This window comes from Carcharhinus amblyrhynchos, chromosome 14 (assembly GCF_965287045.1).
Source record: "Carcharhinus amblyrhynchos chromosome 14, sCarAmb.v2.hapA, whole genome shotgun sequence".
Taxonomy (NCBI): Eukaryota; Metazoa; Chordata; class Chondrichthyes; order Carcharhiniformes; family Carcharhinidae; genus Carcharhinus; species Carcharhinus amblyrhynchos.
In genome coordinates, this window is record NC_137337.1 from 57616266 (window position 1) to 57640771 (window position 24506).

General features: G+C 42.5%; 1 protein-coding gene across 7 annotated transcripts in view; it reads right to left on the reverse strand.

Annotated features, from left to right (window-relative positions):
• Positions 1–24506, reverse strand: part of ttbk2a (tau tubulin kinase 2a) — a 264660-nt gene that overhangs the window by 42232 nt on the left and 197922 nt on the right. For all 7 annotated transcript variants that reach the window (XM_080202945.1, XM_080202938.1, XM_080202939.1 and 4 more), the window contains 3 exons: positions 23509–23740; positions 6269–6480; positions 2396–2837 (listed from right to left, as the gene is read on the reverse strand). In XM_080202945.1, the coding sequence (XP_080059071.1) occupies positions 2396–2837; positions 6269–6480; positions 23509–23740 (886 nt within the window). The remainder of the gene's footprint in view (positions 1–2395; positions 2838–6268; positions 6481–23508; positions 23741–24506) is intronic.

Below are 24506 nucleotides of genomic sequence, written 5' to 3' on the forward strand. Positions count from 1 at the left end.
TTAAGCCCTGCCCACCGGCTTGTGCAGCACGATTCGGAATTACTGATATTTCTGCAGACAGAGTGCATACAGGGGTGCCTGAGAATGAGTCTAAAAACTTCCAGTTTCAAGTTCACCCAGCACTTAGAATCAAAATGGTAAAATAGGGCTCGAAGAGTTGTCTTACGATGAAGGATTCAGTGAAGTTGAACGAAAACAAATTGGAGTTTAAAAGAATGAGAAGTGATCTTATTAAAACATACAAGATTCTCAGGGGACAAAAACAAAATACTGCAGATGGTAGAAATCTGAAATCAAAACGAAAAATGCTGGAAATGCTCAGGTCTGGCAGCATCTGTGGACAGTAACAGAGCTCACTGCCTCGATTCTCCCAAAAGTGCTGAATTGGTGGGAAAACTAAATCCTGACTGTTCTGTCAGTTCAGCCTCTCGTCTGAATCTCTGCACTCTGCACAGAAGAAGTCCCAGTCGGAAATCTCATAAAAACCCAAGCGGGGGGCAGGGCCTATTAGCACCGGAGTTTGACAGATCTGGAGCTCTGCACATGGGTAGTGGCCCCAAACTGTCAACCTCCCGTATGCTGGCCAGCTCAACCTGCGGTGCTGCCCCTCCAGCCCTTGCATGACCCAATCACGGCCCCCACAACAATTCCCAGGCCAACCCTGACCGCCACTCCCCCATCAACCTGGTAGACCACCCCTCCCCCAGCCCACTCCAATCACTGCTCTCCCTCCATCTCAGACCGATCCATGCTGCAGAACCTCCCGCTCCCACTGATCACCCCTAGGTCCCACCTACAATCCTCGGCACTGGGCATGGGCACTTTGCCTCTTCCCCAGGGGCACAGGCTGGCACTGCCAGAGTGCCCATGACCAGGGGGCACTCCCTCCCCACTGCCCAACCCCTGCGCGGCCCCAAGTGCCCCCCCCCCTTCATTCCGGCAGGGTCTCCCACAAGTTCCCCGAATATGGGGAGCTAGTCTGAACCCCGCCGGAATGAAGCGGGGTGGGAGATTTGATAGGGATGTGAAAGGTCCTGATAATTACCTAGTAAGCATATTTAAAACAGATTAAAAACAGATTTAAATGACTTGCCTGCCTTCCTGCCATTTTCCAGCGTGGTTTGAATGGTGACTGTTTGCTGGGTCTGGGAAATGCCCGTGTGTTCCCGGCACATGCGCCCAACCCTGTTCAAGGCAGCGTGTCTCCCACCGCGACCCGACAGAAAAATTGCAGGTCACAATGGGCTCACGTTTCAAGTCAAGATGGCCCTTCATCTGAATATTCTCAGAAGGTTTGACAGGGTAGATTCCCCCTAGTGTAGGAATCAAAAATTAAGGGACACAAGTTTCAAAATAAAGGAGTCTTCCATTTAAGATGGAGATGAGGAATTTCTTATCTCAATAGAGTCATTAAATCTTTGGAGATCTGCAAGGACTGAGACATTGAATATATTCAAAAGTAATTGATTCCAAATTATTTTATAAAATGAAAAGCACTATAGGGATGCAAGTTAGTTCATTTTCTTTTCCAAGTATTGCACTTTAAATTATTCTCTGCTTCAATACTAACTCATAGTAGAGCAATTGAATGATTATCCTGCGTCTTTGTCACATTACTAATTCTCAAAACAGTGGAGAAAACCTTTAAATTCTCACTGTCTCAAATGCTTTTATTATCGTGAGAATCTCTGTCCTTTAACCACCTATAGCATAGTGATTTTAAAAGAAATCACTTGTAATTATAATCTTTTTTCCATGGTATAATTCCAGTGGCAGTAGCTGCATATCCTTCCTCTGATGAAGTGTCCAGAACTGCATACAACATTTCTACTACATAAGATATTAGTTAGGTCAGAAAGTTAGCATTGCTTCTTACTTCTACATGCGTATAATCTAAAATTCTTCTTCGCCATTGTTATGGTCTTTCCTACCTGTCATTCATTGTCAATTTTAAAGTTCTAAATATCTACACTCCTAGATGCCTTTTCATAAATCTTTCATCAAGAGCAGCAAAAAATAAATACTGATCAGCTTTCTCTTCATTAAGACAAATGTGAGTTTCAGAAACATTTAAAGCTGAGCTTTAAGCCTCCAACAACATGACATTGGATTCTATCAATGAGAGTCTAGTGCTGCTATCTGGCACATCAGACACAATGGCAGAGACAGACAGACAGATGGGATGGGGCAAATTAGTACCAGTCCTTATAGACTGCATCCAAAAACACTTCAAAAAAGAAATCTTTATCTTAACTTTACATGATTCCGAGACTGCATTTTCAAAATACTCTCATTATTAACCTGTGATAGCTTATCAACATCTCTCATTGAATAGTGCAGTTCAGCAATTACATAAACATGTAGTTCTAAAACCACACTTTTCACTAGTGGGTACCTGTTCTCTTCCTGCTTCTGGAGATCGTGGATGTCCCTTGTTTGGACTGGCTGCTTCCAATTTTATTCTTTCCTCTTGAAGAGGATCTTCTGCTAAGACATCTGGCTCCTCATCATCTGTTCTTCCAGATGGACTGGTCAGTTTTTGGCCATGACCACCATCAGTCCTGAAATCTTGAAGGTCACGGTCCTTATCCACAATGACCCACTCCTTGGAGTCAACCTCCTGCCTGCAGGAGCTTAAATTGACTGCTACAAATCCATTGCTAATGACAGCATCACCATGCTCAGGAGATTCCACAGAGACAGGCTTTGAATAGTCTGGCATGTACTCCTCATCAAAGTGCCACACCCTGTCAGTACGAGTAGCAGCAGAGGCTTTCAGGGGCTGGGTAGCAGCAACATCCTTCAACAAGCCCAAGTCTTCCTGAGCCTTAGTGGAGCTGGACACAAAAATGCATATCATTAACAGATTCAAAATAATAAATAAATATTAGGGACAAATCATCATCTTTCCTTGTTATTTGTCAGATTTCTTCCATTAAACCTGAACAACATTTCTGCTACAAGGTCATTATATCTTTTCAAAAAGGCATAAGTATTAAAATGAATTTTGATTATTAGCCAAACTTCTCATCTACTTGCAATACTTTTTCTGACAAGCTATAGAGTGGAATACAATAATAAATAATCGATGTATTTTACTAGCATGTTTAGGCATCTTATCAGATTTTGTTTAAAACCCAAAACTTCAATGGGAACAAGAGTCAGACAAAAGATACACTATATCAAAAATCTGGAATCCATTTGATGTAAATGTCCGATGTATTAAAACATATTATAACAATCCAAAGAAGTCATTTAATAAGGTTTTCAGACTTCTAAGATTCTCCGTTGAAGAGATGGTGGTTAGTGGCTTGACATTTAAGAAGCATGGCAATTTATGTTCAATTGTATTTCCTTTACAACCTTGGAGAGTGGGGAGGGTCACAAATTCTATCAAAAGGGCTCCATACTAATTTATTGGGAGGAGTATTTCAGCTTCCTTTCAATACTACTGCAATATATTCAAATTTTAGAATTGATTTGCAGCATAATAGAAAAGTACTAGACAAATCACATTGTCAGGAATGTGGAATGTGGCTCAAAGAAAAATTAATGATAAATAGCTGAGTTGGAGAATATTGAAACATTTGGAAAGAAACCAAATTATTTATTTTTTTTCGGCAAGTGATCAGAGGGGGACCAAGGCAGCTCGCCCTCAAGATGGTGGTGAGTCATCTTCTGGAACCGCTGCAGGACGGAGTTCCAAGATTTTGGCCAGGACATTGTGGGGATTGGAGGGGGAACTAGCAAGGTGTTCCCACATATCTGCTGTCCTTGTCCTTCTGGGCAGTAGAGGGTTTGAAGGTGACGTTAAAGGAGCCTTGGTTAGTTGTCACAACAGCGCAGTACAGGCCCTTCAGCCCTCTATGTTACGCCAACCTGTGAAACCAATCTAAAGCCCATCTAACTAAACTATTCCAATATCATCCATATGTTTATCCAATGACCATTTAAATGCCCTTAATGTTGGCCTATAGTACACACTGCTGTCACTGTGCGTTGGTGATGGAGACAGCGAATGTTTCCAGTGGTTCAATCAGGTACTGTTTGCTTTGTTCTGGATGGTGTTGAGCTTCTTCAGTGTTGTTGGAACTGCACTCATCCAACAAGTAAGAGTATTCCACCATACTCCTGACTTGTATCTAGTAGAGGGAGCAAGATGGCTTTGGGGAGTCAGGAAGTAAGGTAGTCTCTGCAGAATTCCTAGTCTATATGGAACAACCATTAATTTAAGTAGTGACTAGGAGACTAAGGGGAGTAATTAGAAGAAACATCATTATGGGACAGCATGGTGGCATAGTGGATAGTGATTCCCGGTTTGGGTCACTATGTGTGGAGTTTGCACGTTCTCCACGTGTCTGTGTGGGTTTCCTCTAGGAGCCCTGATTTCCTCCCACAGTCTGAAAGATGTGCTGATTAGGTGCACTGACCTGAACAGGGGCCGAAGTGTGGCAACTAGGAGAATTTCACAGGATCTTAATTGCAGTGTTAATGTAAGCCTAACTTTATGGAGACAGCTGTGGAACATGTAGTCATTGCATGCTGCAAGGAGTAGCTGAAGCAAAGGCCATTGCTTATTAAAGAGAAAAGTCAATAAATATCTGAAGCAGACAAAGAGCAATGCTTTTGGCTTTTTGACACAGGCACAATGAGCTCTAACCTTTAGCTGCTCTATTTAAACAATCTCATTAGCAACTACCTACTAACAATTGCACTACCCTTTATTGCTTCTGCATCACTCTTCATTTTAGCTGAACAGACAATTATCCATTAGACTTTAAGATATGTGGCTAAATCAATATTAATGCTCTCCTAGGTATTTTGCCTCATCATGTGATAAGGGCATGGTTTTTTAAAAAAATTATCATCACTGCATTGAAGCAACATGTGCTTCAATGAAAATGCATTCACGCCTTCAATACTTCCAGATTAGAGTACTTCAGTGCTCTCCTGATTGGCTTCCCATCTACCAGCCTCTCTAAACTTGCTCATGTAAAATTCTGCTGCCTCTATTCTAACTTACACCAAGATCCTCAGCCCATGTGCTCTTTGTCCTACACTGGCTCCACTTTGAAGTTCTCATCCATATTTCAAATTGTTCCAATGGCTCAATCTCTGAATTCCTCCAGCTCTACAACCCTCCAAAATGTGTCTTCCACCATATGCAGTGGTCCCTTCAGTTGTCTGGGCAGCACCATCCACCACAATTAAGTTTTTCTGGTAGATTTACTTCTTATAAAAACTTCATTTATCTTTATTCAAAATGGTAGTGGCGCCCCTCTGTGGTGCCCACAAAACATAACATTAATTGATTCATGAAAAAGCAGGAAAACTATACGTAAACGATAATTAAATGCAACCCAATGGAATAGACTTGCCATTTTCTCAAGAATTAAAAGAACAGCTATCGAATACACAATGAGAATAAACACAATATACTGGAAAGTCACACCTCTAGCTCCTTCTTCTTTAACTGTTTTAACAAGCAGTTTATAGCGTTTCATTTTGGCAAGTACGGTTATTTTTGTTTATGACTTTTATTATACTATCCTTCCATGTTAACTAAACAAAGCTTAGAATTCAGACCAATATTACAATATAATATTATTCCTCCAACAGCAGCAACAACACTTCAAAAGTACTTCATTGGATGTGGAGCCCTTTGGGGCATCCTGAGGTTGAGAGTCCATACATGGAAGTCTTCCTTTCTAACGCAGTAGTAACCGACTGGTAGCTTGTATGCCTGTGGCAGAGTAACACTGGGGTCAGCTCCAGTGAGAAAGTGGGTACTCTTTTGAAACAAAAGGGACCACAATGGGATGGAGACTGGTTCTGAAAGGAATGAGGTCTTAAATGGCATGTCTCTGATGCGCAATAAACATGTGAAAATTAAACATATTGTTTTCCTGATCATTTCTTTTTGCACCTTAAACAGAAAATAATGGAACAAAGCAGTTTCAAAACTAAAGTGTTTAGATTTCTAAACTACATAATAAATTTGTAGCTGTTGTATCTATTTATAATATACATTACTCTAATATCTATAGTATATAACAGCCAAGCTGTTAATTTTCTGCATCTGGACAACAAACAGATTTAAATGTAAAATCCGTATCTTTTTCATAACTTATTTTGAATTCCTAAGAACCACATTTACCTATTAAGAAATGAACAGTGTTAAGCAAAAGTACCATTTTCCCAAATTCCCTCATTTTGGTAAATACTTGTAGAAAACCAGTTAAGCTAGAACTGATTAAGTTGCACTTACCAAGCTTCCAAGAATTTATCAGTGCTGGGCTTTGGCTCCAAAGTGAGACGCTTTTCAAATTCAAAACTGTGTATGGACCTTAGCTTTCTTAACAATGGGGCATCACGGTCTGGTTGCAAAGTCTCAGAGCGCACTTTCACTGGGGAGCCCAGACTTGGCCCATTTTGAGGCCCATTTCTAGCACCATGACTATTCTCTTCCTCTGTAACACCCTGCATTTCGAAAAGAAACAAAAGAGTTTACAGAATTTATCACAGGGCCCATAAAGGATAGCTAAGTGCTACTATTAACTGGTCTTTACCTGCCATTCACTTAGCCATTTTTCATTTTGTTTTATGCCTTTATTCTCTGTCTTCATAGCCCATGTAGCTGTACAATACCTAACCAGTGTTTTGGATTAGTTACCTGTACTGTAGATCTTACTTTTAGAAGACCTTTGGGTGAGACATTAAACCAAAGCCCTGTTTATCCTTTCAGGTGGACATTAAATGATTTAAATTATATAGTTCATTTAATGTAGTAAAATATCAAAAGGTGCTTAACATAAGCCAGAGAGAGAGATATCAGCACAGGTGACCAAAAACTTGACCAAAGAGGCGGGTTTCAAGGAGCTTCTTAAAAGAGAACTGGAGAGGTGAAGAGGTTTAGGAAAAGCATTTTAGAGGTTAGGATCAAGGTTCTCAGTCTCCTCATGATATTGTCCCTCCCTAATAAGCCTTTGCCTCTGCTAGGTGAAGGATCATAGAATCATAGAACCCTACAGTGCAGAAAGAGGCCCGTCGGCCCATCGAGTCTGCACTGAACACAATCCCACCCAGGCCTTACTCCTATATGTCTACATATTATACCCACTAATCCCTCTAACCTACACATCCCTGGACACTAAGGGGCAATTTTAGCATGGCCAATCAACCTAACCTGCACATCTTTGGACTGTGGGAGGAAACCGGAGCACCCGGAGGAAACCCATGCAGACACGAGGAGAATGTGCAAACTCCATCATATGCCAGGAAACAACAGCATCGCCTTCATCAGTATGTTTGATAACAATGTTAGGGTTGAATGTGGGAGAATGGACTGCTGTAAGTTCTATGGAAGAATACTAGAGACAGTTAAAAAAATCCATTTTGGGGTTGGGGGCCAAAGCTGTATTCTGCTGAACTTGAAATCACTGAGGTGAAGAGATGAGGAGATGAAGCTGAGGCCTTTGTTCAAAATGGAGCATTCGGGCTCAGAGAGGGAAAGGTCAGAGACTACTATGAATACACAGTAATTGATAAAATTGGAAAGAGGGATGGAGTAAAAGGGTAGAAGTCACACCTTTCCCCCATGGCACCTTTCATCAAGTTCAGGAAATGCAACATCTGCCCATTGACCTCCTCCCTTCTTACTATTCAATGCCTTAAAACACTCCTTCCTGGTAAAAGAATGATTTACTTGCACTTCTTTCAATTTAACATGCTGTCTCCTGTAATAACGATGTGATCTATTCTATCTTGGGTTGAATGAACAGAGACAGGATGACTGCTTTGTGGAACATCCCTTTTCAGTCGCCAATGTGACCATGAGCTTCCAGTCACCTGTTATTTCACTTTTCTGCCATACTTCCACTCTGATTTGTTCTTTGCCTGTTGCAGCATACCAATCAAGCTCAACACCAGCTTAAGGAACGGCATCACACCTTTCAACCAGACACCTTACAGCCTTCTGGATTCAGCCTTGAGTTCAAGTTTAGATTGTGACCTTTTCTTTGCAGTCTTGTTTCCTACTCCTTGTTTCTCTATTATTTCCAGAGAATCAGGATCCAGCCATTCATATTCCACAAGATGTATCTTTTGCCCTTTTAAATTCTCCCATTACCAAAATGAACCCTATGTCAAAATGAACCCTATATGATCAGCCATGATCTTATTGAATGGTGGGGCAGGCTCGAGGGGCTAGATGGCCTACTCCTGCTCCTATTTCTTATGTTCTTATATCACTGAATCTATCTTGCTGTCCACCCGGTCAAAGACCTTTTTGTTCTTCCAACCTTTCCCGTTTCACTCATTGAAAATCAATTACATTTTTATCTTTTTTCCAGTTCTGATGAAAGGTCATATGACTGAAATGTTAACTGTTTCTCTCCCAACTAATGCTGCCCAACTTGAATTTTCCAACATTTTCTGTTTTTATTTCAGACATTCAGCATCTGTAGTATTTTGCCTGTGCATTAAACTAAGGCAAGAAACTAAGGTTTGCCTCCTCAAGTGAATGGAAAAGGCAGCACTGCATTATGCAAAGAGGGGCAAGATGTACTCTATGGTCAGCATTCATCTTTCAACCAAACTCATTGAAAAAAATTATCTGGTCACTATCTCATTGTTTACAGGACCTTATATTCAAATTGGCTGTTGCAATTCAACCATGGCTACACTTCAAAGGTACTTTATTAGCTGTGAAGAGCTTTGAAATATCCTGTGGGGGTACAAACCACTGTTTACTTTAAAAAACATGCTTCAATAGAGTTAATAAAACTTCAAGCAAGAAACTTCAAGATATCTGAAACTGTTCTGAACTTAGTTTACCTCATTGAAACACCAAGCAGGTCTGTGATGGTAAATAGTTTTTAAGCTTAAACTAAGGGCTTCTTGCTTTTGATGTACCATTAATCAATGACATTGGAAATATTCTTCTAAATTTTCTGACCAGATCACAATTCAACTTTCAATAGAAATCTGGCTTATTGAGGTTGTCTTCTAATTATTATTCTTGCTCCATGGTTTTGCATAGAAGCTGCTTAGTGTTGCAACATAAATGGTAGGTTTAATCAACTGGTACTGTAAAACAAATCAATTTCAATAGTTATATAGTGATTATTCTTAAACTGTAATTTTAGTCTCATCACAACTTGGCTTCATATTCATTTAAAATATGGTGCAATTTGAACAGTTTCTAATGAGCTGGGGGTGTCTGAAATCCAGACTTCCAGTGATTTGCAACAAATGTGCACGAGTCAAAGCCAAAATTTACTCATCTCACAATGTAAGAAATGTCACTTAAAAAAAACTGTTGAATATAACTGCTGGTTCCATCGTAAATGTAAGTTCAGGTACTATGGTTAAAATTGCAATCAAGTTAAAAGCTTTATAATATGACCCTTGCCCAAAAAAAACCCATCAAAATGTATGAAAGCTGGTTAATGCAAGACAAAGAAAACAGCTGGCCACTTCATTAATTACTCAGGAAGATGATGGGGGTCCTCAGATTAGACCAGTCAAAGCCTATTACCTGTTAAAATAAAAATGGTAGTCCTTTTCATTATCTAATAATTGGAGCACATAATAACTAAAATCATTCACATCATTTGTCACACATTGCCTTATATTGATTGTTGATCTTGTAATTGTTAACAGGAAAATCAGAAGAAATGTTCTGCTATAACATTAGTATGCCATGTAATTAGTTATCAAGGCCACTGGTTTACCGCTGTTATTCTACCTTCATTCACTTTCCTCGGAGAATAGTGTGACGTAGGTGAAAGTTCTCAGGAGTTGCTTAACAGACAACAGAAAAATTGCCACCTATGGTCAAGTAGTTTATGGTGACTAAACATGTCAAATTCTTGATGTACAGAGCACAATTTCAAAATGTGTGCATCATAAAAAACTTGGAAATATTGTGCTCTGTGAGGTGGACAATTTAGAACTTGAACAGGACATGGACAGGTGGTTGGAATGGGCAGACAAATGGCTGACGTAATTTAACACAGAAAAGTGTGAAATGATGCATTTTGGTAGGAAGAATGTGGAGACACAAAATAAAATTCTTACCAGGGTGCAGGAGCAGAGGGTCTTGTACACATAAATCATTGAAGGCAGCAGTACAGGTTGAACGTGGTTAATAATGCAGATGGCATTTTAAGATTTATTAATAGGGGCACAGGGTACAAAAGCAAGGAAGTTATTTTAAATTTGTGTAAAACACTAGTTCGACCTGGAGAATTGCATCCAGTTCTGGGTGCCGCATTTTAGTAAGGATGCAAAGGCATTAGAGAGGAGCAGAAAAGATGCACAAGAATGATTCTAGGAGTAGGAACTTCAGTTAACGTATATCAGAGAAGTTGAGACCGTTCTCTTTGAAGAGAAGATTTGATAGAAATATACAAAATCAGGAGGAGTCTAGTCAGAGTGAATAAGGAAACATTGTTCCCATTGTTGGAAAAATCAAAAACCTGAAGGCACAGAATGAATTAGCAAAAGGAGGGGAAAAATGTTTCTACGCAGCAAATGGTTAGGATCTGGAATGCAATTCCTAACAGAACGGTGGAGGGAGTTTCAATCCAGGCATTCAGATTACAATCAGAAAAGGTAGAATGTACAGGACTACAAAAAGGTGGGAGATTAGCACCAGATGAGCTACTCCTTCAGAGTGCCAGCGCCTACATAACAGGTCAAATAGTTTTCTTCTGTCTGTGACCATTCCACAATTTATGTCATGAGTCATAGAAATTTACAGCATGGAAACAGGCCCTTCGGCCCAACTTGTCCATGCCTCCCTTTTTTTTAAAACCCCCAAGCTAATCCCAATCGTCCGCATTTGGCCCATATCCTTCTATACCCATTGCACCCATGTAACTATCTAAATGCTTTTTAAAAGATAAAATCGTACCCGCCTCTATTATTACCTCTGGAAGCTTGTTCCAGACACTCACGACCCTCTGTGAAAAAATTACCCCTCTGGACACTTCTGTATCTCTCCCCTCTCACCTTAAACCTATGCCGTCCGGTTTTAGACTCCTCTACCTTTGGGAAAAGATACTGACCATCTATCTGATCTACGCCCCTCATTATTTTATAGGTCTCTGTAAGATCACCTCTCAGCCTCCTACACGCCAAAGAAAAAAGTCCCGGTCTATCCAAATAATTAAATCCATCAAGTCCTGATAGCATCTAGTAAATCTTTTCTGCACTCTTTCTAGTTTTATAATATCCTTTCTAAAATAGGGTGACCAGAATTGCACACAGTATTCCAAGTGTGGCCTTACCAAAGTCTTGTACAACTTCAACAGGACATTCCAACTCCTGGATTCAATGTTCTGACCAATGAAACCAAGCATGCCAAATGCCTTTTTCACCACTCTGTCCACCTGTGACTCCACTTTCAAGGAGCTATGAACATATACCCCTCAATCGCTTTGTTCTATAACTCTCCCCAATGCCCTACCACTAACGAAGCCCTGTCTTAATTCAATCTACCAAAATGCATCACCTCACATTTGTTTAAATTAAAATCCATCTTGCCATTCGTCAATACATTGGCCCAATTGATCAAGATCCCATTGCAATTGGAGATAACCTTTTTCACTGTCCACTATGTCAAAATTTAAAATTTCATAGTCCAGTATTGAAATCTTTGATCTTGACTAACTTGAGTTATCAAAAATATAAATTTGTAGAAAAATAATTTATGCATCATAGAGTTAATTAAAGTAAGGACCTGCATTCGTAGAGCACATTTCACAAATTCAGGATGCCCCAAAGCATTTTGTAGCTAATGAAGTACATCTGAAATGCTGCCACCGTTGTAATGTGAAAAATGCAGGTGCTAGTTTGGCGAGAACCAGGTCCCTTAAATATTAATCACAGCCAGATAATCTGCATTAGTGATGCTGTAGAAGGATAAATATTGGTCAGCACACTGGGAAGAACTCCTGGCCCTTGTTCAAATAGTGCCACAGGATCTTTTATGTCCATTTGAGGGCAGATGGGACCTCATCTTAGTATTAGCTGAAAGTCTGCACTTCAAATACTGCAGCACACCTTCAGTACTGCTCTGGAGTGTCATTTTAAATTATGGGCTCAAGACTTTATAGTGGAACTTGAATCCACAACCTTCTAGGTCAGTGGACAAAGTATTACCATTGAGCCACAGCTGATATCCACAGTGAGAGCAGAATGGAGGAGGAGAAAGTAGGTTCCCGGACACGTGTCCTTTGTTTGAACAGAGGGGAGTACGGTAGGATGAGAGAAGAATTGGCGAATGTTGACTGGGGGAGCGCGTTGGAAGGTAGGTCTGCTGAGGAGCAGTGGAGGATTTTTAAGGAGATCTTTCTTGGTGCTCAGCAGAAATTTATTCCGATGGTTAAAAAGGACCGTAGGAGGAGAGGTAATAAGCCGTGGATAACGAAGGAGGTGAAGGAAAGTGTTAAATTAAAAGCGGACGCGTTTAGAGTAGCTAAGAGTAGTGGGCGAGAAGAGGATTGGGAGAGGTTTAAATGTCAACAAAGATTGACAAAGAAGTTGATAAAGAAGGGTAGGAGAAACTATGAAGCTGGGCTAGCGCTTAATATAAAAAAGGATAGCAAGAGTTTTTATAAATATATAAAAAGGAAGAGGCTGGCTAGGGTGGACGTTGGACCCTTAGAGGATGAGAAGGGGGACTTAGTGGTAGGGGATGGGGAAATGGCTGAGGTCTTGAATAACTTTTTTGTTTCGGTCTTCACGGAGGAGGACGTGAATAATTTGCCGGGTGTTAGCGATGGAAAGGTGGTAGGACTGGAGGGTCTCAATGACGTTATTGTTACTAGAGAGGAGGTGCTTGGCAGACTGGAGGGACTGATTGTGGACAAGTCCCCAGGACCGGATGGAATGCATCCAAGGGTTCTGAAAGAAATGGCGGAGGTGATAGTGGATGCCTTGGTGGTTATTTTCCAGACGTCGCTGGATTCTGGGGAAGTGCCGGAAGATTGGAAAATGGCTAATGTTATGCCGTTGTTTAAGAAGGGTGGCAGGCAAAAGGCAGGGAATTATAGGCCGGTTAGTTTAACGTCTGTTGTAGGTAAAATGTTAGAATCCGTCATCAAGGAGGAAATAGCGAGGCATCTTGAGGGGAATTGCTTGATAGAGCAGACGCAGCACAGTTTCATTAAGGGGAAGTCGTGTCTGACAAATTTATTGGAGTTTTATGAGGATGTGTCTAGGGTGGTGGATAGAGGAGAGCCGGTGGATGTGGTCTTTCTTGATTTTCAGAAGGCGTTTGACAAGGTACCTCACAAGAGGTTATTGCAGAAGGTAAGGGGGCATGGAGTTGGGGGTAGGGTGTTAGCATGGATAGAGGATTGGTTGTCAAATAGGAGGCAGAGAGTGGGGGTTAATGGGTGCTATTCGGATTGGCAGTTGGTGACTAATGGAGTGCTCCAGGGGTCGGTGCTGGGGCCTCAGCTATTTACCATTTATATAGATGATCTGGAGGAGGGAACCGAATGTATGGTGTTGAAATTTGCTGATGACACCAAGATTGGTGGAACGGCAAATTGCGCGGAGGGTGTGGAGAGTCTGCAGAAGGAGCTAGATAGGCTGGGCGAATGGGCCAGGAACTGGCAAATGGAATTTAATGTTGGCAAGTGCGAGGTGGTCCACTTTGGTAGGAATAATGGTAGGAAGGACTATTACTTACGTGGCGAAAAACTGCAGCAGGCGACGGTGCAGAGGGACCTCGGGGTCCTTGTGCATGAGTCGCAAAAACCCAGCCTGCAGGTGCAGCAGGTGGTCAGGAAGGTGAATGGGATGCTGGCCTTCATCGCGAGGGGGATTGAATATAAAAGTAGGGAGGTCTTGCTGCAGCTGTATAGGGCATTGGTGAGGCCGCAGCTGGAGTACTGTGTGCAGTTTTGGTCGCCGTACTTACGCAAGGATATTTTGGCCTTGGAGGGAGTGCAGAGGAGGTTTACTAGGCTGATACCGGAGTTGAGGGGGTTGAGATATGAGGAGAGGCTGAATAAACTAGGCTTGTACTCGTTAGAATTTAGAAGAATGAGGGGAGATCTCATTGAGACATACAAGATGATGAATGGGATGGATAGGATAGAGGTGGAGAGACTCTTCCCGCTCAGAAAGGACAGTAGGACTAGGGGGCACAGCCTCAAGATAAAGGGGGGGCGGTTTAGAACAGAGTTGAGGAGGAACTTCTTCACTCAAAGGGTGGTGAATCTCTGGAATTCTCTGCCCGTTGAAGTGGTGGAGGCTGCCTCACTAAATATTTTTAAGACGCGGGTTGATAGGTTTTTGATAAGCGAGGGGATTAAGGGTTATGGGGAGAGGGTGGGAATGTGGAACTGAGCCACGACAGATCAGCCATGATCTTATTGAATGGCGGGGCAGGCTCGAAGGGCTAGATGGCCTACTCCTGCTCCTATTTCTTATGTTCTTAATTTCACCTCCTCAATCACCCTGACACATACTGTACTTAACATAGCATTAATCAATCTACCCTGTAATTTACCACAAAGTCATGGAAGAGCCATCAGTAAATGAGTAAATTTATCATCTTGGCCTCAAGAGTGGCTATGCTGGGGCAAGGTACTGACCAAGAGGACTTTAAATATAATAATACGTTAAACATCATGTCACAAAGGGCCAGAAATATGATTCTTACTGCAATTGGCTTCGATTGGCCCCCATAGGCATCTCTGGGATGTCACTGAAGCAAAGTCAACAGAAATGTTGAATTTAATTCTCCTGGACAACACTTGGGCAACTGCTTCTTAAACAGCATATTGAAAGCAGATACAGGAGCTACACAAATATTTTTCAAAAAGGAGTACAATTTCCATGGAAACTAATGGATACTAATCTTAATACACTGGCACCTAACACAGTTCAATTCTACTTTGATCAATACCTCGAAACAAATGACCAATTACTATGTAATAAGCAAATTTCTGAGCTTATGGCCAACAATCTAATTATGGCTCTTTAACATAATAGAAAATTTATACTGAAACTATTATTCCATAACTCTACACAGTCCAACTGGATTAATTAGCTTCAGAAAATTATTAGTGATTGCAGGTCTTTAGAAATTCCTGTATTTAATATGCACAGTTAAGTCCAATAGAGATACAACAAATAGGAAAATGAAAAACATCACATGAAAATAGTGATATGGCCCTTGATGTTATTTGGCCCTTTGCTCTGTCTTTTGCAATTTTTTTCCCCCACCGAATGCATGTTTTGCTTCTAGCTCTATGGTCCTGTTATCTCCTCCTTCACTTCTACCTCTGGTATGATTGTAAAAGTTAGGCAATAGCACTATGATGGATTATTTGCTACTTTATCACTACAGCTTAGTGAAAAATTAGTTTTATTGTGCTGGATTCCAGGAAAAGCCCTATTTTTGAACTTATTGATCTCTTACCATGACTACATTTATAAAAAATCTTTTAATCTAACAAGTGATATGTGAAGTAGAGGACTTAAAAGTGGAGGAAAAAAGAGATAGCTCCTTGTCCAATTTCATCCTGCGTGCTTAGATATAGGGCTCAATTTTCTCAGCTCGTTGCGCTGCTCGAGTAGCGCAGTGAGCCAGGACAAGTCAGCAGGGGTGCTGTAGCAGGATTCACGATCAGCATTGAGCAAGTCATGACTATCCCAGGCCATTTTCTTGCCCCTGTCCCCCCACACAGTGTCAGTCTGGCACCCTAGGCACTGCCCATTGGGCACCAGGCAGTGCCTAGGGGACAGGAACAATCAGTGGTGGTGCAGGGGGGAGGAAACAGCTGTGCACTCTGCATTAGGGATCGGTGGGGGGGAGAAAGGAAGATGGCAATCAGGACTGGCAAGTTCAAAAATCAAAAGTTATTTAGGATTTGAGACTTATTGGGGGTTGGGGGGGAGGGGTGATTCTCCCTAAGAAGTTCTAAGTGCTGAAGTTGCGGGAAAACTGGTGTAAATCACAACTGTTTTTTCAGTGGGAGTTCAGACTAGAATCTTCCACACTCTGTGCAATACAGAGGTCACAATCATGAAGACAATTAAAAGCTCGGGGGATGGGGCCTATTCACGCCTGGGTCCAACTGTTCTGAGCCTCTGCACATACTCAGTGGCCCCAAACTATCAGCCTGCAATTTGCTGACCAGCTCAATCGCTGGCCAGCCCAGCACCCATGCAGGTTGCCCTCCACGGCCCAATTGCAACCCCACAAGCATTCGCGGGCCAGTCCCGACACACCCCTCTCCCCAGCAGTGACGATTTCCCCCCCCCACAATCCCCCATAGGAGGCAGACGACCACCCTCCGTGGGAGACAGCCAATCCTCTGCACCCCCCTGGCAGCCCACCCCAATCGCTGGCCTCCCTTCAGTCCCAACCGATCCCCAGAGTGGCAGCGGAGCTCACACCTACTGATCGCTCCTAAGCTCCATCCCCTAGGCCCTGCCTCCTTGGCACTGCCAGATGTGCAGTGCCAAAGTGTCCCTCGGGCATGGGTACTTTGCCCCTTGGGCAATGCTGAGGCAGACGCTGGCACTGCCCAGGTGCCCATGCCCAGGGAGTACCACCCCCCCAACGCCCAATGCCTTGGGGGGCCCCAATTGCCCCCCTTCACTCCAACGGGGTCTCCTGCTGGTTCCCCAAAAGTGGAGAGCTACACTAAATCCCGCCGAGGTGAAATTGTACTGGCCAGGTGGGAGATGCTATCAGACCCGGAGAATTCAATCCCAGGCTTGATAATAATATTCAAATCACGTTAAAATAAGATTAAGATAACTTACTTGGTGTTCCCACCAGTTTCCAGTGTGGTCCCGGCTGTACCAGATATCCATCGCTAGGAGATGCATGTGCATCGGGAAACATGCGTGAATCCCATGAATCAGCGCGCATACGATTCCCCTGGCTATACCCGCCATGAGAGAATCGCCCCCATAATGTCTTAAAATATAATCAAAACTTGGTTTTTATATCTTTGATAAGAGAAAAAAGTCATTTTCGTTCCTCTTAGTTTTGAAGTACTAATAAGGAAAACAGCTTTAAAAAAATCAATTTTCACATTATGTTCACACCCAAATGCCAATGCTGAAAGGCCAAATCTCAGATTACTACATTTTGTTTTATTTCTCTTAACTCCTTCAGTAAACTAACACTCCTAAGTTTATTAAATATAAATAGGTATGAATATATTATATCAGAAGCAGATGGTGAGGGATGAACTGCTGACATATGGACAGCTGGTGTGGACATAATAGTCCTGAACCAACACATAACAAAGTGTTATAATTGTGGCAAGTTACTGATGGCAAAGCCACAATAGCACCATCAAGTTCCATATCAATAAAATAATCCAATGTCAATCCAGTAATTGCCTTATTCACAATTTTGTATAATATACAATAAGATCTTTTTCATGCTTGCCCTTGAAAATAGTTTGCACACAAAGAAAAATATTGGTACTAACAGATTGGTTGCTGGTGACCTAAAGAATAGAATCTTATGGTGTAACATAATGTAATATATTTATATATTATAGATGATATAAATATAATACAAGGCACTTGATGTCAGCCAGTAGCATGCAGAAGGGTTAAAAAGCAGGCTGCTCTATCCAGCGGGCAGCGGAGTGAGAGGGAGCAGAGTGGGGCGGCTTTGGCTCAAACGGGCTTCGGCATGAACAGGCAGAGGTGAGGGTAGGTTCCGGTAAGTTGTTTGTTTCTTCAGACTAGAAAGAATGCCAGGCAGGATGTTGGAATGCTCCTCTTGCAGGATGTCGGAAGTCAGGAAGACCTCCGGTCTCCCTGACAACAACACCTGCAGGAGGTGCATCCAGCTGCAACTCCTAACAAACCGCGTTAGGGAACCAGAACAGGAGCTGGATGACCTCCAGATCATTCGGGAGAATGAGAAGTTTATAGATAGTAGCTTCGGGGAGGTAGTTATACTAAAGGCAGAGCACAGGTAATTGGGTTACAGTCAGGTGAGGGATGGGGAAAGGGCAGGCAGAGCAGGGTTCCCCTGTGGCCATTCCCCTCCACAACAGGTATACTGATTTGGATACTGTTGTGGAGGATGCCTTACCTGGGACAAGCTGCACAGCCGGATCTCTGGCACTGAGTCTGGTTCTGGAGCGTACAAGGGAGGGGGAAAGAAGAGGAGAGCTTGATAGTCAGATGTACAGACAGGAGGTTCCATGGTCGTGACAGAGACTCTCGGATGGTTCGTTGCCTCCCGGGTGCCAGGTTCAGGGATGTCTCTGATTGTGTGCACGGCATTTCGAACTGGGAGGGTACACACTGATACCAATGACGTAGGAAGGAAGAGTGAGTATAGAGAGCTTGGTAGGAGTTAAAAAGCAGGATCCCGAGGGTAATAATCTCAGGATTGCTAACTGTGCCATGTGCCAGTGAGGGTAAGAGTAGGATGCTCAGGTGGATGAACACGTGGCTGAGGAACTGGTGTAGGGGGCAGTTTCAGATTTCTAGATCATTGGGACCTCTTCTGGGGCAGGTGGGACCTGTACAAGAAAGACGGTTGCATCTGAACTACAAGGGGACCAATATACTTGCACGGAGGTTTGCTAGTGTTATTGGGGACGGTTTAAACTAAACTTGCAGGGGGATGGGAACCAGAATGCCAAAACAGATAGTGGAGTGGGGGTGAAAATAAATGATGTTAATAGTTCATGCAAAATCACAAATAGAAGTGGTGGTAATAATCTTCTGAGGTGTGTCTATTTCAATGCCAGGTGTATTGCGGGGAAGGCAGACAAGTTGAGGGCATGGATTGATGCACGGAATTATGACATTATAGCCATTAGTGAAACTTGGCTACAGGAGGGGCAGGACTGGCAGCTCAGTGTTCCAGGGTTCCAATGTTTCAGATGTGATAGAGGCAGAGGGATGAAGGGTGGGGAGGTGGCATTGCTAGTCGGGGAAAATGTTGTAGCAATGCTCAGGCAGGACAGATTAGAGGGCTTGTCTACCAAGGCCATATGGGTGGAGCTGAGAAACAGGAAAGGTATGACCACATTATGGGGTTGTATTATAGATCAGTCAGCGAGAATTGGAGGAGCAAATCTGCAGAGAGATACGAGACAACTGCCGGAAACATAAGGTTGTGATAGTAGGGGATTTTAATTGTCCACATATAGATTGGGATTCCCATATTGTTAAAGGTCGAAACAGGTTGGAGTTTGTAACATGTGTTCAGGAAAATTTTCTAAATCAATAATATAGAGGTACCAACTAGAGAGGATGCAGTATTAGATCTCCTATTAGGAAATGAGTCAGGACAAATGATGGAAGTGTGTGTATGGGAACAATTTGGTTCCAGTGATCATAACGCCATTAGTTTCAACTTGATCATGGATAAAGATAGATCTGGTCTTTGGGTCGAGGTTCTAAATTGGAAAAAGGCCAAACTTGAAGAAATGAGAAAGGATCTAAAAATTGGGATAGGCTATTCTCTGGCAAGGATGTGATTGGTAAGTGGAAGGCCTTCAAAGGAGAAATTCTGAGAGTGCAGAGTTTGTATGTTCCTGTCAGGATTAAAGGCAAAGTGAATAAGAATAAGGAACCTTGGCTCTCGCGGGATATTGCAACTCTGATAAAGAAGGAGAGAGAGATGTATGACATGTATAGGCAACAGAGAACAAATAAGATGCCTGAGGAGTATAAAAAATGCAAGAAACTACTTAAGAAGGAAATCAGGAGGGCTAAAAGAAGACATGAGGTTGCTTTGGCAGTCAAGGTGAAGGATAATAGAACATAGAACATAGAACACTACAGCACAAACAGGCCCTTCGGCCCACAAGTTGCGCCGATCACATCACCTACCAACCTACAGACCTATCTATAACCCTCAATCTCATTAAACCCCATATACTCATCCAGAAGTCTTTTAAAAGACCCCAGCGAGTTCGCCTCCACCACCACTGACGGCAGCCGATTCCATTCACTCACCACCCTCTGAGTGAAAAACTTACCCCTAACATCACTTCTGAACCTCCCTCCCCGCACCTTAAATCTGTGTCCTCTCGTAGCGACCATTTCAAACCAGGGAAATAGCCTCTGAGAGTCCACCCTATCTATTCCTCTCAACATTTTGTAAACTTCTATCAGGTCGCCTCTCAACCTTCGTCTCTCCAGGGAAAAGAGTCCCAGCTCCCTCAACCTAACTTCATAAGGCATGCCTCCCAGTCCAGGCAACATCCTTGTAAATCTCCTCTGCACCCTTTCAATAGCTTCTACATCTTTCCTATAGTGAGGCGACCACAACTGCGCACAATACTCCAAATGAGGCCTGACAAGGGTCTTATAAAGTTCCAGCATTACCTCCCGACTCCTAAACTCAATCCCTCGATTAATGAAGGCCAGTACACCATACGCCTTCTTGACCACCTCCTCCACCTGCGAGGCCGATTTAAGAGTCCTGTGGACCCGGACCCCAAGATCCTTCTGCTCCTCAACACTACTCAGACTTCTGCCCTTGATAGTGTACTCGTTCATCCCGTTGGTTCTGCCAAAATGGACGACTACACATTTATCCGCGTTGAAGTCCATCTGCCACTTCTCCGCCCAGTCCTGCATCCTATCTATGTCCTGCTGCAACTTTTGCCATCCTTCCAGATCATCCACAACACCACCGACCTTCGTGTCATCAGCGAACTTACTTACCCATCCCTCCACTTCCTCATCCAGGTCATTTATGAAAATGACAAACAACAAGGGTCCCAGAACAGATCCTTGAGGCACTCCGCTGGTGACTGACCTCCATTCAGAAAAAGCCCCATCCACAACCACTCTCTGCCTTCTGCAGGCAAGCCAGTTCTGGATCCACAAGGCCAAAGGCCCTTGGATCCCATGCCCTCTCACCTTCTCAAGAAGTCTTGCATGGGGGACCTTATCAAACGCCTTGCTGAAGTCCATGTACACTACGTCCACGGCACTTCCTTCGTCAATGTGTTCAGTCACATTATCGAAGAACTCAACTAGGCTTGTAAGGCACGACCTGCCCTTGACAAATCCATGCTGACTATTCCTGATCATGTCAAACCTCTCCAAATGTTCGTAAATCTTGTCCCTCAGAAGCCTCTCCATCAGCTTACCAATCACTGAGGTCAGACTCACCGGTCGGTAATTTCCCGGGCTATCTCTGTTCCCTTTCTTAAAAATAGGAACTACATCCGCAATCCTCCAATCCTCTGGAACCTCTCCCGTCTCCATTGACGACGCAAAGATCATCGCCAGGGGCTCTGCAATCTCTTCCCTCGCCTCCCACAGTATCCTGGGGTACATCCCATCTGGTCCCGGCGACTTATCTACCTTGATAGAATTCAAAAGTTCCAACACATCCTCCTCCTTAATATTCACGTACTCAATCCTTTCCATCTGCTGCAAATCCATAACAAAATCTCCCAGATCGGCTTCCACCGTGAATACTGAGGCGAAGTACTCGTTAAGCACCTCCGCCATTTCTTCTGGTTCCACACAAACCTTTCCCCCCTCACCTTTTATAATCCTAAGAGCTTCTACAGGTATATTAAGAGCAAAAGGATAGTAAGGAATAAAATTGGTCCTCTTGAAGATCAGAGTGGTCGGCTTTGTATGAAACCAAAAGAAATGGTGGAGATATTAAGTGGGTTTTTTGCATCTGTATTTACTAAGGAAACTGGCATGGAGACTATGGAAATAAGACAAACAAGTAGGGAGATCATGGAACCTTTACAGATTAAAGGAGAGGTGCTTGCTGTCTTGAGGCATATCAGAGTAGATAAATCCCCAGGACCGTACAGGGTATTTCCTCGGACCTTGAAGGAGACTAGTGTTGAAATTGCAGGCACCCTGACAGATATATTTAAAATGTCTGTATCCACAGGTGAGAAGATAGCTCATGTTGTTCAGTTGTTTAAAAAAGGCTCAAAAAGTAATCTGGGAGATTATAGGCTGGTAAATTTGATGTCAGTAGTAGGTAAATTATTGGAGTACTAAGAGATGGGATCTACAAATACTTGGATGGACAGAGACTTATTAGGGAGAGTCAACATGGCTTTGTGCGTGGTAGGTCATGTTTAACCAATCTATTAGAGTTTTTCAAGGAGGTTAGAAAGTGGATGAAGGGAAGGCAGTGGATGTTGTCTACATGGACTTCAGTAAGGCCTTTGACAAGGTCCCGCATGGGAGGTTAGTTCGGAAGGTTCAGTCGCTAAGTATACATGGAAAGGTAGTAAATTGGATTAGACATTGGCTCAATGGAAGAAGCCAGAGAGTGGTAGTGGAGGGTTGCTTCTCTGTGTGGAGGGGTGTGACTAGTGGTGTGCCACAGGGATCATTGTTGGGACCACTGTTGTTTGTCATCCAAATCAATAATGTGGATGATAATGTGGTAAATTGGATCAGCAAATTTCCTGATGATACAAAGATTGGAGGTGTAGTGGACAGTGAGGAAGGTTTTCAAAGCTTGAAAGTTTTTCAAAGCTTGGATTTGGACCAGCTAGAAAAATGGGCTGAAAAATGGCAGATGGAGTTTAATGCAGACAAGTGTGAGGTATTGCACTTTGGAAGGACAAACCAAGGTAGAACATACAAGGTAAAAGGTAGAACACTGAAGAGTGTAGTAGAACAGAGGGATTTGGGAATACAGATACATAATTCCCTAAAAGCGGCGTCACAGATAGATAGGGTCGTAAAGAGTGCTTTTAGTGCATTGGCCTTTATAAATCAAAGTATTGAGTATAAGAGTTGGAATGTTATCGTGAGGTTGTATAAGACATTGGTGAGGCCGAATTTAGAGTATCATGCGCAGTTTTGGTCACCTAATTAGAGGAAGGATATTACAAAGTTGAAAGAATGCATAGAACGTTTACAAGGATGTTGCCGGGACTTGAGAAACTGAGTTACAGAGAAAAGTTGAATAGGTTAGGACTTTATTCACTGGAGCGTAAAAGAATGAGGGGAGATTTGATAGAAGTGTATAAAATTATGATAGGTATAGATAGAGTGAATGCAAGCAGGCTTTTTCCACTGAGGCTAGGGGAGAAAAAAATTAGAGGACATGGGTTAAGGGGGAAAAGTTTAAAGGGAATAATAGAGGGGACTTCTTCACAGAGAGAGTGGTGGGAGTGTGGAATGAGCTGCCAGATGAAATGGTAAATGCGGGCTCACTTTTATCATTTAAGAAAAAATTGGACAGGTAAATGGATGAGAGGGGTGGGGAGGGAGATGGTCCAGGTGCAGGTCAGTGGGACTGGGCAGAAAAATGGTTCGGCACAGACAAGAAGTGCTGTAATGTTTGATGATTCTATGAATTCTTATAATTAAAACTCTTCACCATTGAATGGAAAAATGCAAGTCTAGGGTCATTTCTATACAAGAACATAGTTTCGCATATAATTTTCACAATCGTGGCCAGAATCAATACAACTCAAATATTACGGTTGCTATTTCAACATACAAACTCTACCGCCCTTACTTAAGATACTAAATCCGATTTACCTTACAGCCAGCCATTTTCATTTTGTTCCTGTTTATATCCATTTCTTCCCAAACATCCTTCTCGCCAAGATAAGGAGCTTGAACATTATGAGATTCTTGCATTTCTGCTATCCTTTCAGGACAAATGATGCCTGGAATAACATTCTCGCCATCACTGAGCTGCTCATCTTGGAGTACTTCATCAGTGTTTTCTTTCATCAGATCTCCCGGTACCAGTGAAGCATTAGCAATTCTGCCAAAACACAAATAGCAGACACTTCATGCAGTCATTTTTTCTAAGGGAGGCAATGAAAGCAATTTCCAAAATCTTGACTGACAGAGGGGGATGGGTTTACACTGTTATGCTTTGGAATGCATTATCTTTAAGGTGGCGGAAGCAGGTTTTGTAGTAACTGTCATGAAACAATTGGATTTATACTTGGATAGGAAAAAAAACCAGGATGAGGAGCAAAGAGAAGGGAAATGGGATAAATCAGATAGTGATTTCAAAAAGTCAGCATAGACACAAAAGCTGAACCTCCTCCTCCTACGCTGCAACGTTCTAGATCCTCTCTCGGAAAGCTGACTTGTGATTCATACAAAAAACAAGTTATAGAAATAAGCGCATGCTTCTATAATGGAGTGATATACTGCAACGTATGTGGTATGGCAAAATCCTATTATACACCAGTTGCTTATGAATAAAGTCTGCTCTCCAAAACTGACGCTCAGTTCTTACAGTCAGTTCGAGTGATCCATGTAGCTCAGGTATAGTCATTATTCTAATGACATTTTCCCTTTGCTGGAAGACAATTGCCTCAGCTGTCTCATTAATTGTAAACCACCTAGTGTATGAATAGATAATGACACTGCTAATGGACAGCTAAAAAAAAGTCTCTTTTAACTGGTTAAGTGTCAAGGATCCTGAGAATGGCTTTGTGATTGCACGGCTGAGGATGTCTTGACATTCACTGACTGCTCAGGTAATGTTCCACTCAATGTCAATTTTGCATCCAGAG